The following is a 16,560-nucleotide window of genomic DNA, read 5'->3' as shown; positions in this document are numbered from 1 at the left end:
TAAACAAAGGAAAAATGATAAAGTGAACATGGCAAAAGAACAAAATTTGGGTGAAAAGTATACAAGAATCCTTTATACTGTTATTGAACATTTCCATAAGTCTGAAATTATTTCAAAACAAAATGTCTAAACACAAAAGTAATGCAGAAAAAAAAGAAAGATGGCGAATAATCACATGAAAAGATGCTCAACATCATTAGCAATCAGGAAAAATGCAAATTAAAACCACAATGAGATACCACTAAATCTCTATTAAAATGGCTAAAATGTAAAACTGAAAAAGAAAAATTTGTCAATACCAAGTGTTGGTGAGGATGTGGGATAAGTGAAACTCAAACATTACTGGAGGGAATGCACAATGGTAGAGTCACTTTATAAGAAACTTTCAAATTCTTTTCCAAAGTTAAACATATACTTACCACAGGAACCAACAATCCTAAGTATTAATCCCAGAGAAATGAAAACTTATAGTCAAATAAAACCTGCATGCAAATGTTTGTAGCAATTTATTCATCATCACCAAACACTGAAAACAATTCAAATGTCTGTCAACTGGTAAATGGATAAACTGCTGTACATTCATATAATGGAATACCTTTTAGCAATAAAAAAGAATGAACTATTGATACATGCAACAACATGTATGAATCTCAAAAGCATTATGCTAACTGAAAGAAGTCAGTCTCAAAGGTTACATGTTGTATTATTCCATATATCTTTATGACATTCTGCAAAAAAGCAAACTACAGGGATGAAAACAGATGACTGGTTCTCAGGGGTCGAAAAGTAGGGGGCAAAGGTTGATTAAAAATAGACAGCAATGGGCCAGCCCAGTGGCGCAGCGGTTAAGTGTGTGCACTCCGTTTCAGTGGCCCAGGGTTCACAGGTTTGGATCCCGGGTGCGCACCGACACACCACTTGTCAAGCCGTGCTGTGGCAGGGTCCCATATGAAGTAGAGGAAGATGGGCACGGATGTTAGCCCAGGGCCAGTCTTCCTCAGCAAAAAAGAGGATTGGCGTCAGATGTTAGCTCAGGGCTGATCTTCCCCACAAAAAGAGAAAAAAAAAAAAAAATAGGCAGCATGATGGAATTTTGGAGGGTGATGTTAACAGTTCTATGTCTTGATTGTCATTGTCATTACATAATTTTATGCATACATCAAAACTCACAGAACTGTACATTAAAAAAACGAATTTTAATACACATAAATTTTAAGAGTATATATTTTTAAGTTCACAAGGAAAAAAGTACTTTCACACAGATTTCATTTTATTCTCAGCCCAATAAAGACTAGGTGGGTATTATTCCTCTCATTCTATAGGTGAGGAAACTGAAGCATACAGTAAATAAATGAACATAAAAATTACACATGACAGGACCAAAACTGTAGTGCAGACACAGTGACTCTAGACAGATGTTTATTCTCGTAACTTTCTTTTTTTTTTTTTTTTTTAAAGATTTTATTTATTTATTTTTTCCCCCCAAAGCCCCAGTAGATAGCTGTGTGTCATAGCTGCACATCCTTCTAGTTGCTGTATGTGGGACGCGGCCTCAGCATGGCCAGAGAAGCAGCACGTCGGTGCGAGCCCGGGATCCGAACCCGGGTCGCCAGCAGTGGAGCGCGCTCACTTAACCACTAAGCCACGGGGCCGGCCCTGTTCTCGTAACTTTCTCATGTTCCACTAAACTTTATGGGCCACAATGTCTCTGAAGACAAACAGGATCAAAGGGAAGGAGGGAGGGGAAAAAAAAAAAGGTACTAGAAGTATGTCCTTTATAATTCAGCCTTTGTCCTTAAAGAATTAAAAAACAGTCCATAATTGAAGATGTCTGAATAGTCTGAAGCCATAAAGGCAAAAAATTAACTGGCATTAAAAGATTAGCTGGTGATTTATTCCATAAAACCTTCTTAATTTCTTAATGCTAAAAAAAAGAAAAAGCAAACATAAAACATTCACAGTTAACCTTGTAACTATTGGTATGATTTAAGCTCTACCCAGTCTTCAGAACAACACTGAGAACAACAATGGTAACCACAGCTCAGAACAGATTTTACAACTTTAAATAAACATTTAAAGATATTCCCAGATGCTATCGTCCAAGGGTGGAAAACAAGTGGGGAGCCTTTAAAAACACCTTTTTGGTTTCAGAATCAAAGAAGTGGCAGTATAATACTTGTCCAAGAACATACTATAAAGACAATATCTTGGGGGAATGTTAACCTTAGTTTCTTTAACAAAAACATTAAAATTTAAAAATTGCATCTGTACCACAAATAGCATACTTCACCTAAAAACAGTGGCGTGGTTTCCTCTAAAGTAGTTGCATTAGGATCGGCTCCAGCTTCTAAAAGAATCTGTACGATCTTCCAATGTCCTTGACTTGCAGCAAGATGTAATGCACAGAAGCCTTCAAAAGTCTTTGTGTTAATGTAGTTTTCAGATGAATCTATGTAAGAATAAAAAACCATCAACTAGAAGATATCACTTCTATTTCTTGGGATTAAAAAGCAAAGATTCCAAGAAGAATATAATGAAACATCAAAATATAATTATAAATGGGAGGTCTCACAGATTAAAACTCTCTAGAAAATTGACAAAAAGTTCTATAGGGGTCACAGTGTGACCAGCTCTCTGGTATTCTTAACACACAAATTCTGCCCGTACACTCATTTTCTTTTCTCTAATTTTTGGTGGGTGGGGGAGCAGAGTGGCAGGAGTTGAAAGGTAACAAAAGCAAGATCTGAACAGGAGGCTGCACCAAAGATTTGCTTAAGCAAGGTTTACTGAAATATTAATAAACTTGATTTTTTTATTTCTAAATTTCCATGAGAGAAATGGTCTCATTTCTAGTATTACTTCCTTGTATTCAACTAACAACATGAAGGTAGTTTAAAATACTCCTTTTCTAACCTAAAACCACAGCCTAATAGTTAATGAAGATCACATTTCTAAAGTAATAAAATGTACTCCAAAGAAATCAAACAGTAGCATACCACTTATAAGAAACTTACAAGTTAATTTACTTTAAGGTTTCTAGGGTTTATTATGAAAATCTCAAGGTTCTGGTAACACTCAAATTATGTAAACACACCTACATTAAAATTTTTGTAACTCCAAAGCAAAAGACTATATTGAGAAGTGACTTTCTTACCTTTGCTTCCAAAACAATAAAATTCTAAACCCACAATAGAAGGATGGGCTGTAAGGTAAATGGTGAAGGCATTTCTGAGAGTAGTAATAAACAAAAACAAAAAACAAAAAAATTTAAATAATATTTTCTTGAAATACCAGAATTAAAACTAATGCTCCTGACTAAAATAATCATCTGTCAAGTAATTCTTATCATTGTAACTCACTGATGAAAGTGGCAGACTTAGCCATAATAATATTCAAATAATAGCTTATAAGCATAAATATTCAAAGAAAATAGCCTAAAACTTTACAGGATACACAACTAAACAGCAAGACAGAGTAGTTAAATTTTAACAGTTCATATCACAAAGACAATGTTTCCCAGATTAGTCAGAAATTGACCTTTATTCAGATATCCACAAAACTATAAGGTTAAGACATAAAAAGCTAAGAACACACAGATATATGTAGATATAGATATACAGATAGCTCCTAAACGGGAAATTTCAATATTATAAAGATGCTGATTCTTCCCAAAATAATTAATAAATTTATTATATTCTAATCAAAATGCCAAAAGAGCTGGCTATTGGTTCGTTGGTTGGTTGTATATTTGGTAAAGTGATTCAAGTTGACAGGGGTTGGGGAGGGCAGGTAAGAACAACAAAAAATTTAGAAAAATAAACAGGGCAAGTATTGAAGGGAGCCTAGACTTACTATATATTAAATCAGGTCTTAAAGTTAGAATAAGTAAAATAATGTGGTATTGGTACAAAGGCAGAGAGGAAGGTGCCCATCAGGGAGAGGAGGAGCCAGCAGAAGCAAAAAGAGATGATAGCTGAAAGGTAGGAGACCTAGACCAGTGCTGCATTACAGATGCCGAGGAACTTTCTTTTGGAAGTTCCAAAAGAAGGAAGGATGTCCTCTTCCACTGAGAAAGAAGAAAAAGAGATAACGGTTTAATCCTGCCCATTTAAAATATTATACTTTACAGCAGAAAGAGCGAATCTTACTTAATATATGCAATTTTAAAAAAAATCAACCAGGAGGCGGGCAGTGGGGAAATCCTAGGACAGAATGTAGACTGTGATAAATACATCTAATTGGATTAGAAATGTACGGTATAACCTCACTGAGGGAGGGGAGAAATAAGATGCTGGCCTAAGTAACTTTGGAAAATGGTGTTATGACTAGAAATTGCAAGGCTAAAGACAAAAGGAACTGTACATAAACACTGTAGTCTAGTTGGTGAAGTTGTTTCTCATAGGAGTACAGATTAACAATTCTGAAACCACTATATATGTACAATAAGATTGAATGAATAAATAAATAAACGGATGGTAGATAATGACAGCAAGGTTTCTCACTGGTGGAGAGGGAGGTTACAGATAAGCAGAGGGAAGACTAGAATGAACCATATGGTACCAGACTAGAGTCCAGACATCAGTATGAACTCATGTTTAGCTTTAATATAGAGAGAGATGGATATAGAAATACTTATAGATGTGTGTATACACATAGGTTATAATACATAAATATATTTCCTAGCTCTGTCGGCTGAAAGGGCTTAAAAGCAATGACATGCCAGTAGCATCAAGCACATCCAGTGCCCAGACCTTGGATTTGCATACCATTCTCCAATAAAAGGAACCAGGGCTCCCAGGAGAATGGGTGATTCTACGGTTGGCACACAAATATACAAAATAAGCCTTTTAGGCTCAGAAAGTAAAAAAGTGCTCAAAAAGCAAAAATGAGGGCATGTCAAAGAAACACAGGAGTCAATATGAAAGGGGATCCAATGGCAAAAGCTAGGACAATTTGAGCAACAAAACAAATAACATCATATTGGATTATAACCCAATGTACAAAATAAATATTCATGAGTCCATGCAGATATAAATGACTGAATAAGTAAATAAATGGGAAAGAAGAGATATTCCAAATATCAGAAGAATTCCAAATAATTTATGTAGATACTCCCCCCTCAAGGAAGGGAGCTTAATCCCCACCTGAATGAAGGCCATCCTTAGTGATTTGCACACATACTCATCTTACAAAAGGGAAACAAAATCTCCTATGCAATTATCTACGAAGAAAAGAAAAGGCCCTTCTCACTCAGGATGAGATATAGTGAAGTCAGTTTACTACTCAATTGAGATCCTTACACATTTTTTTTTTTCGGTGAGGAAAACTAGCCCTGAGCTAACATCTGTTGCCAATCCTCCTCTTTTATTGAGGAAGACCGGCCCTGGGCTAACATCCATGCCCACCTTCCTCTACCTTATATGGGATGCAGCCACTGCATGGTGACAAGCAGTGCATCAGTCCATGCCCAGGATCCGAACCAGGGAACCCCAGGCCAGCAATGCAGAGCGCACGAACTTAATCGCTATGCCACCTGGCCGGCGCCTAAACATTTTACCTACAGAAAAAATAGACAAGGCCGGCCCCGTGGCTTGGTGGTTAAGTGCGCGCGCTCCGATGCTGGTGGCCCGAGTTCGGATCCCAGGCGCGCACCGAGGCACCACTTCTCCGTCCATCCTGAGGCCGAGTCCCACATACAGCAACTAGAAGGATGTGCAGCTATGACATACAACTATCTACTGGGGCTTTGGGGGGAAAAAATAAATAAATAAAATCTTTAAAAAAAAAAAAAGAGAAAAGAAAAAATAGATATATTTAGCTAACTCTGAAACCCAAAGACAAGGAAAGTAACGTGGTTTAGAAAAAGAAATGGGGGGCCGGCCCCGTGGCTTAGCGGTTAGGTGCAGGTGCTCTGCTACTAGCAGCCCGGGTTCGGATCCCAGGCGTGCACCGATGCACCACTTCTCCGGCCATGCTGAGGCCACGTCCCACACACATCAAATAGAAGGATGTGCAACTATGACATACAACTATCTACTGGGGCTTTGGGGAGAAAAAGGGGAAAAAAAAAAAAAAAGGAGGAGGATTGGCAATAGATGTTAGCTCGGGGCCGGTCTTCCTCAGCAAAAAGAGGAGGATTGGCATGGATGTTAGCTCAGGGCTGATCTTCCTCACAAAAAAAAAAAAAAAAAAAGCAATGGATTTGGAGTTAGAAGATTTGGCCTGCAATCCTGGCTGTACTCTTATAGTTGGATTACCCTTTGGGTAAATTACTTAAACCCTCTCAAGCGCAGGTTCCTTAACAGTAAAACAAGGATAAAATAGCCAGCCCAAACCCTCAAAAGGGTTCAACAGATTTACAATATTTAAGTACTGTCACAGTCATTACAAATTGGGGAAAGTCTCCAAAATATCACTTTAAGAAAGTTTTCAGGACCCAATATAAATTGGTTTTGAAAGTTCCAATGATACACCGCCCTTCTTAATTGATATGGGGGGACCAAAGGGACCTTAACTATCTTGTATAGAACCATCAACCACTGCTCTCTTCCTTTCCATACAAGAGGGATTCTTGGAAAAATGGCACTTAATAGTTTTTAACACCTTAACCTCTATTTACTTCTCACTGGAAGGCAAAGGGGTTTGTGCTTCTATTCCGCTTACCAAAACTTTAAATGGTAAAGGCATTAAAGTCTTCCTAATGGACACACCCAATGGGCACTTCAGTTCTTTTTTTTTTTTTTTTTTTTTTTTTTATTTTTTGTTTATTGCAGTAACATTGGTTTATAACATTGCAAAAATTTCAGGTGTACATCATTGTACTTCTATTTCTGCATGGACTACATCATGTTCACCACCAAAATACTAATTACAACCCATCACCACACACATGTACCGAATTATCCCTTTCACCCTCCTCCCTCCCCCCTTCCCCTCTGGTAACCACCAATCCAATCTCTGTCCCTATGTGTTTGTTTATTGTTGTTATTATCTACTACTTAATGAAGGAAATCATACGGTATTTGACCTTCTCCTCTGACTTATTTCACTTTGCATTATACCCTCAATGTCCATCCATGTTGTCACAAATGGCTGGATTTCGTCGTTTCTTATGGCTGAGTAGTATTCCATTGTGTATATATACCACAGCTTCTTTATCCATTCGTCCCTTGATGGGCACTTAGGTTGCTTCAAGTCTTGGCTATCGTGAATAAGGCTGCAATGAACACAGGGGTGCATGTACCTTTGCAAATTGGTGTTTTCAAGTTCTTTGGATAAATACCCAACAGTGGAATAGCTGGATCATATGGTAGTTCTATCGTTGATTTTTGAGGAATCTCCATACTGTTTTCCATAGTGGCTGCACCAGTTTGCACTCCCACCAGCAGTGTATGAGAGTTCCCTTCTCTCCACAACCTCTCCAACACATGTTGTTTCCTGTCTTGTTAATTATAGCCATTCTGACAGGCGTGAGGTGATATCTCATTGTAGTTTAGATTTGCATTTCCCTGATAGTTAGTGATTTTGAACATCTTTTCATGTGTCTGTTGGCCATCTGTATATCTTCTTTGGAGAAATGTCTGTTCAGGTCTTTTGCCCATTTTTTAATTGGGTTGGTAGTTTTTTTGTTGTTGAGATGCATGAGTTCTTTATATATTTTGGAGATTAAGCCCTTATCAGATGTATGGTTTGCAAATATCTTCTCCCAATTGTTAGGTTGTCTTTTCGTTTTGTTGATGGTTTCCTTTGCTGTGCAGAAGCTTTTAGTTTGATGTAGTCCCATTTGTTTATTTTTTCTATTGTTTCTCTTGCCTGGTCAGATGTGGTGTTTGAAAAGATGTTGCTAAGACTGATGTGGAAGAGCGTACTGCCTATGTTTTCTTCTAGAAGTTTCACAGTTTCAGGTCTTACATTCAAGTCTTTAATCCATTTGGAGTTAATTTTTGTGTATGGTGTAAGGTAAGGCTCTACTTTCATTTTTGCATGTGGCTATCCAGTTTTCCCAACACCATTTGTTGAAGAGACTTTCTTTTCCCCATTGTATGTTCTTGGCTCCTTTGTCAAAGATTAGCTGTCCATAGATGTGTGGGTTTATTTCTGGGCTTTCGATTCTATTTCATTGATCTGTGTGTCTGTTTTTGTGCCAGTACCATGCTGTTTTGGTTACTATAGCTTTGTAGTATATTTTGAAATCAGGGAGTGTGATACTTCCAGCTTTGTTCTTTTTCTCAGGATTCCTTTAGCTATTCGGGTCTTTTGTTGTTCCATATAAATTTTAGGATTCTTTGTTCTATTTCTGTGAAAAATGTTGTTGGAACTTTGATAGGGATTGCATTGAATCTATAGATGGCTTTAGGAAGTATGGACATCTTAACTATGTTAATTCTTCCAATCCAAGAGCACGGAATATCTTTCCATTTCTTTGTGTCCTCTTCAATTTCTTTCAGAAATGTTTTATAGTTTTCGTGTACAGATCTTTCACCTCTTTGGTTAAGTTTATCTCTAGGTATTTTATTCTTTTTGTTGCAATTGTAAATGGGATGGTATTCTTAATTTCTCTTTCTGCTACTTCGTTGTTAGTGTACAGAAATGCAACTGATTTTTGTATGTTGATTTTGTATCCTGCAACTTTACCATAGTCGTTTATTACTTCTAAAAGTTTTCTGGTGGATTCTTTAGGGTTTTCTATATATAAAATCATGTCATCTGCAAATAGTGACAGTTTCACTTCTTCCTTTCCAATTTGGATCCCTTTTATTTCTTTCTCTTGCCTGATTGCTCTGGCTAGGACTTCCAATACTATGTTAAATAGGAGTGGTGACAGTGGGCATCCTTGTCTGGTTCCTGTTCTTAGAGGGATAGCTTTCAGTTTTTCACCATTGAGGATGATATTAGCTGTGGGTTTGTCATATATGGTCTTTATTATGTTGAGGTACTTTCCTTCTATACCCATTTTATTCAGAGTTTTTATCATAAATGGATGCTGGATCTTGTCAAATGCTTTCTCTGCATCTATTGAGATGATCATGTGATTTTTATTCTTCATTTTATTAATGTGGTGTATTACGTTGATTGATTTGCGAATGTTAAACCATCCCTGCATCCCTGGAATAAATCCCACTTGATCATGGTGTATAATCTTTTTAATGTATTGTTGTATGCGATTTGCTAGTATTTTGTTGAGGATTTTCGCATCGATGTTCATCAGTGATATTGGCCTGTAATAATCTTTTTTTTTGTGTTGTCCTTGTCTGGTTTTGGTATCAGGGTAATGTCAGCTTCGTAGAATGAGTTAGGGAGCTTCCCCCCCTCCTCAATTGTTTGGAAGAGTTTGAGAAGGATAGGTATTAACTCTTCTTTGAATGTTTGGTAGAATTCACCAGGGAAGCCATCTGGTCCTGGACTTTTATTTTTGGGGAGGTTTTTGATTACTGTTTCGATCTCCTTACTGGTGATTGGTCTATTCAAATTCTCTACTTCTTCTTGATCCAGTTTTGGAAGGTTGTATGATTCTAAGAATTTATCCATTTCTTCCAGATTGTCGAATTGGTTGGCATATAGTTTTTCATAGTATTCTCTTATAATCTTTTGTATTTCTGAGGTGTCTGTTGTAACCTCTCCTCTTTCATTTCTGATTTTACTTATTTGTGCCTTCTCTCTTTTTTCTTGGTGAGTCTAGCTAAAGGTTTGTCAATTTTGTTTATCTTTTCAAAGAACCAGCTCTTGGTTTTATTAATTTTTCTATTGTTTTTTTGGTCTCTATTTCATTTATTTCTGCTCTTATTTTTATTATTTCCCTTCTTCTACTGATTTTGGGCTTTGTTTGTTCTTCTTTTTCCAGTTCCTTTAGGTGCATTGTTAGATTGTTTATTTGAGATTTTTCTTGTTTGTTGAGATAGGCCTGTATTGCTATAAACTTCCCTCTTAGAACCGCTTTTGCTGTATCCCATAAATTCTGGCATGTCGTATTTTCATTTTCATTTGTCTCCAGGTATTTTTGATTTCTTCTTTTATTTCTTCGTTCACCTAATCGTTGTTCAGTTGCATTTTGTTTATTCTCCATGTATTTGTGGCTTTTCTGATTTTCTTCCTATAGTTGATTTCTAGTTTCATACCGTTGTGGTCAGAAAAAGATGGTTGGTATTATTTCAATCTTCTTAAATTTATGGAGACTTGTTTTGTGGCCTAATATGTGATCAATCCTGGAGAATGTTCCATGTGCATTTGAAAAGAACGTGTATTCTTCGGTTTTTGGATGGAATGCTCTGTATATATCTACTAGGTCCATCTGTTCTAGTGTGTCGTTTAAGGCCAATGTTTCCTTATTGATCTTCTGTTTGGATGATCTATCCGTTGGTGTAAGTGGAGTGTTAAAGTCCCCTACTATTATTGTGTTACTGTCTATTTCTGTTTTTATGTCTGTTAATAATTGCTTTATATATTTAGGTGCACCTACATTGGGTGCATAGATATTTACAAGTGTTATATCCTCTTGTTGGATTGTTCCCTTGATCATTATGTAATGCCCTTCTTTGTCTCGTTTTACAGTTTTTGTTTTAAAGTCTATTTTGTCTGATATGAGTACTGCTACCCCTGCTTTCTTTTCATTGCCATTTGCGTGGAGTATCTTTTTCCATCACTTCACTTTCAGTTTGTGAGTGTCTTTAGGTCTGAAGTGTGTCTCTTGTATGCAGCATATATATGGGTCTTGTTTTTTTATCCAGTCAGCCACCCTATGCCTTTTAATTGGAGCATTTATTCCACTGACGTTTAAAGTAGCTATTGATAAGTATGTACTTACTGCCATTTTTTAACTTTTTTTTTTTTTTCCCTCAGTGTTTTAGTAGTCCTTCTCTGTTCCTTACTTCTTCTATACAGAATTGATGGTCACTTTAGTTTGACCTCTGTCTGAAAGCTGTACTCTTTAACTACCCTCCTCCCTCCTTTTATGTTTTTGATATCATATCCAACTTCTTTTTGTGCATTTGTATCCATTACGTTCTAATCGTGAAATAGATAATTTTCCCTATTTCTGGTCTTCTCTCTCCCCCTTAAATCAGTCCCTTTAACATTTCTTGTAACACTGGTTTCTTGGTGACAAACTCCTTTAATTTTTGCTTGTCTGGGAAATTTTTGATCTCTCCTTCCATTTTGAACGATAACCTTGCTGGGTAGAGTATTCTTGGCTGTAAGTTTTTTCCTTTTAGCACTTTAAATATATTGTGCCATTCTCTTCTAGCCTGTAAGGTTTCTGCTGAGAAGTCAGCTGATAGCCTTATGGGGTTTCCTTTGTATGTAACTTGACATTCTCTTGCGGCTTTTAGGATTCTCTCTTTATCTTTAATTCTGGACATTTTGATTATGATGTGTCTTGGTGTGGGCCTCTTTGGGTTTATCTTGTTTGGGGCTCTCTGTGCCTCCTGTACCTGGATGTCTGTTTCCTTACTTAGGTTAGGGAAGTTTTCATCTATTATTTCTTGAAATAGATTCTCTGCCCCCTTGTCTCGCTCTTCTCCTTCCGGGACACCTATAACACGGATGTTAGTGCGCTTGATGTTGTCCCAGAGGTCCCTTAGACTGTCCTCACTCTTTTTAATTCTTTTCTCTTTTACCTGTTCACCTTGGGTAATTTCTTCTAGTCTTTCTTCCAGCTCACAGATCCGTTCTTCTGTATCCTCTACTCTGCTTTTGAGTCCCTCTAATGAATTTTTCATTTCCAGTATTGTATTCTTCATTTCTGATTGGTTCTTTTTTATATCTTCCATTTCTTTGTTGACATTCTCATTGAGTTCATCTATTCTTCTCCCCAGATCAGTTAGCATCCTTAACACTCTTAGTTTGAACTCTCTGTCGGGTAGGTTGCTCATTTCTGTTTCACTTAGTTCCTTTTCTGGGGTTTTGTCCTGTTCCCTTACTTGGAATGTATTCTTTTGCCTCCTCATTTTGCCTCTTTCCCTGTGCTTGTGTCTCTACGTATTAGGTAGGTCAGCTCGTCTCCTGCTCTTGGATAGGTGACCTTATGTAAGTGATGGCTTAGGAGGCTTCCAGTGTGCTTCCCTCAGTTCTCAATGTTCCAGGGTGGCCCCTATGTGGGTTCACGTGTGTCCTTCTATTGTGGCCTGTTAGCTCTCCCTATAGGCGCCCAGGAGGCTGAGTTATGCTCCTGGCCAGCTGTTGTAATGCTCAGCTGCTTGTAGTTGTTGTGGGCCCTTCAGTCTCTTTATCAGGTGTGAGGAGCCCCAGCACAGTTGGCTGCAAGTTCTAATACCACATCTGTGTTGCAGTATTTCTTTTAAGTGAGTAGGCCCCCAGCGTGGCAGGTTGTTAGGCTCAGGGCCTTAGAATTGCTGTAAACCTCTAGCCTATTAGGTCTCTTGTCAGCTCTCTGAGGATTGCAGCTGGGTGGGGCTGGCCTCAGGCACAGGAGCACCCAATTGTTTCAGGCTTTGGAAGGTGGGGCAAACCTCCTATGTGGGTCTTTGAGAAGCACAAGTCTTCTGCAGCTGACAAGCCCTGCCGCCCACAGGTCCACACACACAGTCAACACAGTCCTGCCCGTGTGAGCGCCCGACCTCCCCAAGCGGACCCAGTCCGTCGACGGGGGGACGCCCACACACTCCGCCACCACCCCACACTCTCCACCCGCTCCTTGTGCACACCCTGCCCCGCTCAAGTCAGCTCAGTTGCCAGGCTGCAGAAAATCCAGTCACCAATCTATGCAGGCCCACATGTTGCCTGAGGGTTTGTTGTTAGGTGGGGCCAGTCTCTAGAGTGGGCTGCCTGCCCTGGCTGAGCTGGATTAAATCGGTGCTCTAGCGGGTGGAGCAGACCCTGGGCTAGCAGGTCTCAGGGAAAACTCCAATGGCGTCTGTGTCAGCACGCTCACACCAGGCCACAACAATGGCCGCCGCCAATGTCCCAGTCCCTGGAGAGGTCTCACCCCTCACCGAGATGCACTCAGGGCCTATTAGGTGAGTCTCTTGTCACCAAAGCAGTGTGCACCTTTCTTTCTGGTGATTTTAGGATGCTTTCTGGAGCAGGTGAGTTTGTGCGCGGGCCCTTTAAGAGCCAGTTTTAGTTTCTTTGTGAGCCGGGTTTTCTGGGGATGCTACCCAATGCTTTAGTAGCAGCAAAGTCAGATATTATGCCGCTGGTCTCGATTGTGCTGGGTCCACACAATGCCCACAGCAGGGGCGCTCCCCGGCTCAGGGCCCCGCGTCTCCAGGGAGGCTGCGTACCAGTGAGCTGCTCCCGGCGGCCGTGAAGCTGGCGGCTTGTGAAGGCGGCGTTTTTCCTCTCCGGAAGGGAGTCTCTGCCTCTTCCACCCCAGTTAGGATTGTCCGTTGTTGCAGGAGTTCCTCTTATCCAGTTTTCAGCTCTGTCTCAGGGGTAATTTTTCCACGAGTAGTTGTAAATTGGCTGTGTCCACGGGAGGAGGTGAGTTCAGAGTCTGCCTATGCCGCCATCTTGACTCCCTCTCCGGCACTTCAGTTCTTTCATGACAATCTGTGAGTTCTTTCTTGGCTACACCTTGAGGACTGGGGCCATGTCAGCTGGACCAATGCCAGCCACTGACACCTGTGCATCAATTTTGGCAAGAGTTGACTTGAACACTCTGGCAATGATACCACAACTCGATGTTTCCTGACACAAAGTGTCCTTTAACTTATTAATAATAAACTTGCTTATTTGTTTGTGATAGGTGGTAGATTTTTATTTTGTTTTCCTCAAACCCCTAAAAAGGAAAACAAAACCACATGGTTTTAAGTAGAGATTACATATTTAAGTAGAGGTTAACATAGGTTAAATATTAAGATCAGAACCTTATCTCAACAGTTGAGCCACAATTTGATGAGCCCAAACAAATTTATGGTACGCCAATCACAAAGAGTGATAAATGTCAATTTCAGGTAGATTCTGTAGTCAAGCACTTTGCACAATGTACATCACCTCATTATGTTTCATTTAGGAATTCAAAGAAAAAGTTGGATATAAAATAATTTCCACAACACAAAAAATTTCACTATGTGTAAAATTCTCAGACAACCCTTAAAGAGACTTTACCAAGCACGTAAGATAAAGAGAAGTCAGTGGAAAAGAAGAGGTTTGAAGGCACTACAAAGAAATCAGATGCTACAAAAAATTAAAAGACCAGGAGACAATACGTGAAATATCTGAAACACATATAACAGCAAAGGATTAATATCCAGAATACACATAGAGCTCTTTAAAGACAAAGTATGCCTAGAACTTCTAAAGAGAAAGCCTGCCTGAGAATAAAATCAACATAGAGAAAAGCAGAGGTGAGAGACAGGGAGACCCAGAGCCCAATGACATCATTTTGAATATTAGCGTCCAGCAATGTCTGAAAAGAGCTACCATTCAGAATTAGCATTTACACGAGCTACTATACTCCCTTTCTTTGTGTAAGGTAGTTTGAACTAGGCTTCTTTCACTCATTACTGAAAGAGTTCTGATTAATGACAGATAATTTACCAGTCTATCAATATTTTAACTACACACTTCTTGCACCAGCAATTTCACTTCTAAAACTCCATCCCACAGAAACACTCAACTGTGTGCACAAAGATACATATATGTATAAGGCTGTTAACTGAAACCACTTATAACAGCAAAATTTTAGGAAACAAAACGTCCATCAACAGGAGAATGATTAAATATATTATACTATGAAATACCATGCAACAGTGCTTTTACTCAGAATGAAATGGCGAGCTATTGCAGAGTTTAGAGCAGAAGAGAGACATAGTCTGACATGTTGTAAAAGGATCCTTCTGATATACTAAGACTAGACTATGGTAGGATGGGGAGGAAGCAAGGGCAGAAACAGATTTGGTAGGATGCTACTGCAGCCATCCAGGCAAGAGATGATGTGGCTCATACCAAAGAATTAGCGGCTGTGGGGGTGGTGAAAAGTGGTGTGATTGTTGCGGTGGGCGGGGGGTGTATACATACACACAGATATATACAAATACACACACACACAAAGATTTGCTGATTGATTGGATGAGGGACATAAGAAAAAGAAAAAAATAAAGGGTGGCCCACAGTTTCTGGCCTGAGCTGGAATGGAGTATTTCTATCTAACAGATGAAGAAACTGAACCACTGTCCGAGGTCACATCAATAAAGTAATGGAGTCAGTAGAACCCAGGTCCATCTGAACACAACTCTTAATCACTATGCTACACTGCCTTATTTATCTAAGGATCTTCAGCATCTGATATCATGCCCAGTATGACAACATAATATTTTCTTTTCTTTTTCCTTTTTTTTTTTTTTTTGATGAGGAAGATTAGCCCTGAGCTAACATCCGCTGCCAATCCTCTTCATTTTGCTGAGGAAGATTGGCCCTGGGCTCACATCTGTGCCCATCTTCCTCTACTTTATACGCGGGATGGCTGCCACAGCATGGCTTGACAAGCGGTGCATAGATGTGTGCCCGGGATCCAAACCTGGGAACCTCAGGCCACTAAAGTGGAGCACGTGAACTTAACCACTAGGCCACTGGCCGGCCCCAGCAGCATAATATTTTCTTAACATGAACTAATAAAAAGCACTATGAATTAGATCATATATTTGCCAAATACAAGTATTTGTTAGAGATATGCTATAATTAATTACAAGATTTTATACGACCTTTAGTCAGCAAATGGTTTAATATTGAATGACATGATTAACTGCCACTGAAGATCACTACTGCCCTCCAAGATGACAAGCTTCATGAAATCTCAGTACCTGCTACACCAAACCTCCAATATAGCAATACAGGAAAGAAGACAAGCAATTTTGTTATTTGTGGTAATACTTTAAACAGAAAGGTACAGTGAAAAAAAAAAATATATACATATATGCATATTAAATTTCTAAGTAATCCATACCACACTTGAATGCTCTTCTCCAACTTGAATGAGAAGACCATGTATGATTCTCAGACTAGATTCTGGATCTAAATAGAAGAGAGACAGTAAAGCAAAGCGTTTCTAGCCATTTAAGTCTCTTCTATTATTTTTGTGTAGGCCTGAGCACCTTCATACTTTAGTGCACTAATAAAAGGCATGTTTTAGGAATCTCTGGCAGTTGACTAATATTAGATGAAGTTCAAGGAGGCAGAAATTATAATAAAAGACACTTTTATGTACACCAGATGAGCCACAGAGACAAGAGAATTATGAATCATATAAAACACAGGCATAGCAAGTATAAAGAATGACAGAAATGTCAAACTTGCTTTGGAAACTTTTAACATTAACCCATAATACCAAGTTAACTGGTATAGATATAAAGATGCCGTTGTCATCATTAAGCAGAAGAGACCTCACCTTCACTCTTCAAGACTAGAAATGTTTGTACTTCATCGTCATTTTAAAACACTCCTCATATGTAGCTAGACCTTTTACAAAGTAGTCAACTTCCATTACTCACTGGTCAATGTTCCTGAACCTGAATCATTCAGAAAAGTTTAAATTATAATCTTTTTTAAAAGGCAGGGGATCTGAATAAACTATAGACTTTAGTTAATTTACAAAAGGGGGATGAG

The 16,560-nt window shown here is 38.8% G+C and overlaps 1 protein-coding gene across 1 annotated transcript in view; it reads right to left on the bottom strand.

The window, feature by feature from the left end:
• Positions 1-16,560, bottom strand: part of ASB3 (ankyrin repeat and SOCS box containing 3) — a 107,718-nt gene that overhangs the window by 50,984 nt on the left and 40,174 nt on the right. Inside the window, exon 3 of the mRNA XM_004436650.3 lies at positions 2,291-2,449. Within this exon, the coding sequence (XP_004436707.1) occupies positions 2,291-2,449 (159 nt within the window). The remainder of the gene's footprint in view (positions 1-2,290; positions 2,450-16,560) is intronic.

This window comes from Ceratotherium simum, chromosome 11 (genome assembly GCF_057802395.1).
Source record: "Ceratotherium simum simum isolate JZ-2026a chromosome 11, ASM5780239v1, whole genome shotgun sequence".
In the NCBI taxonomy this organism is placed as follows: Eukaryota; Metazoa; Chordata; class Mammalia; order Perissodactyla; family Rhinocerotidae; genus Ceratotherium; species Ceratotherium simum.
The sequence above is the reverse complement of the archived record's forward strand: the minus strand, read 5'-3'. Positions and strand labels throughout refer to the sequence as shown.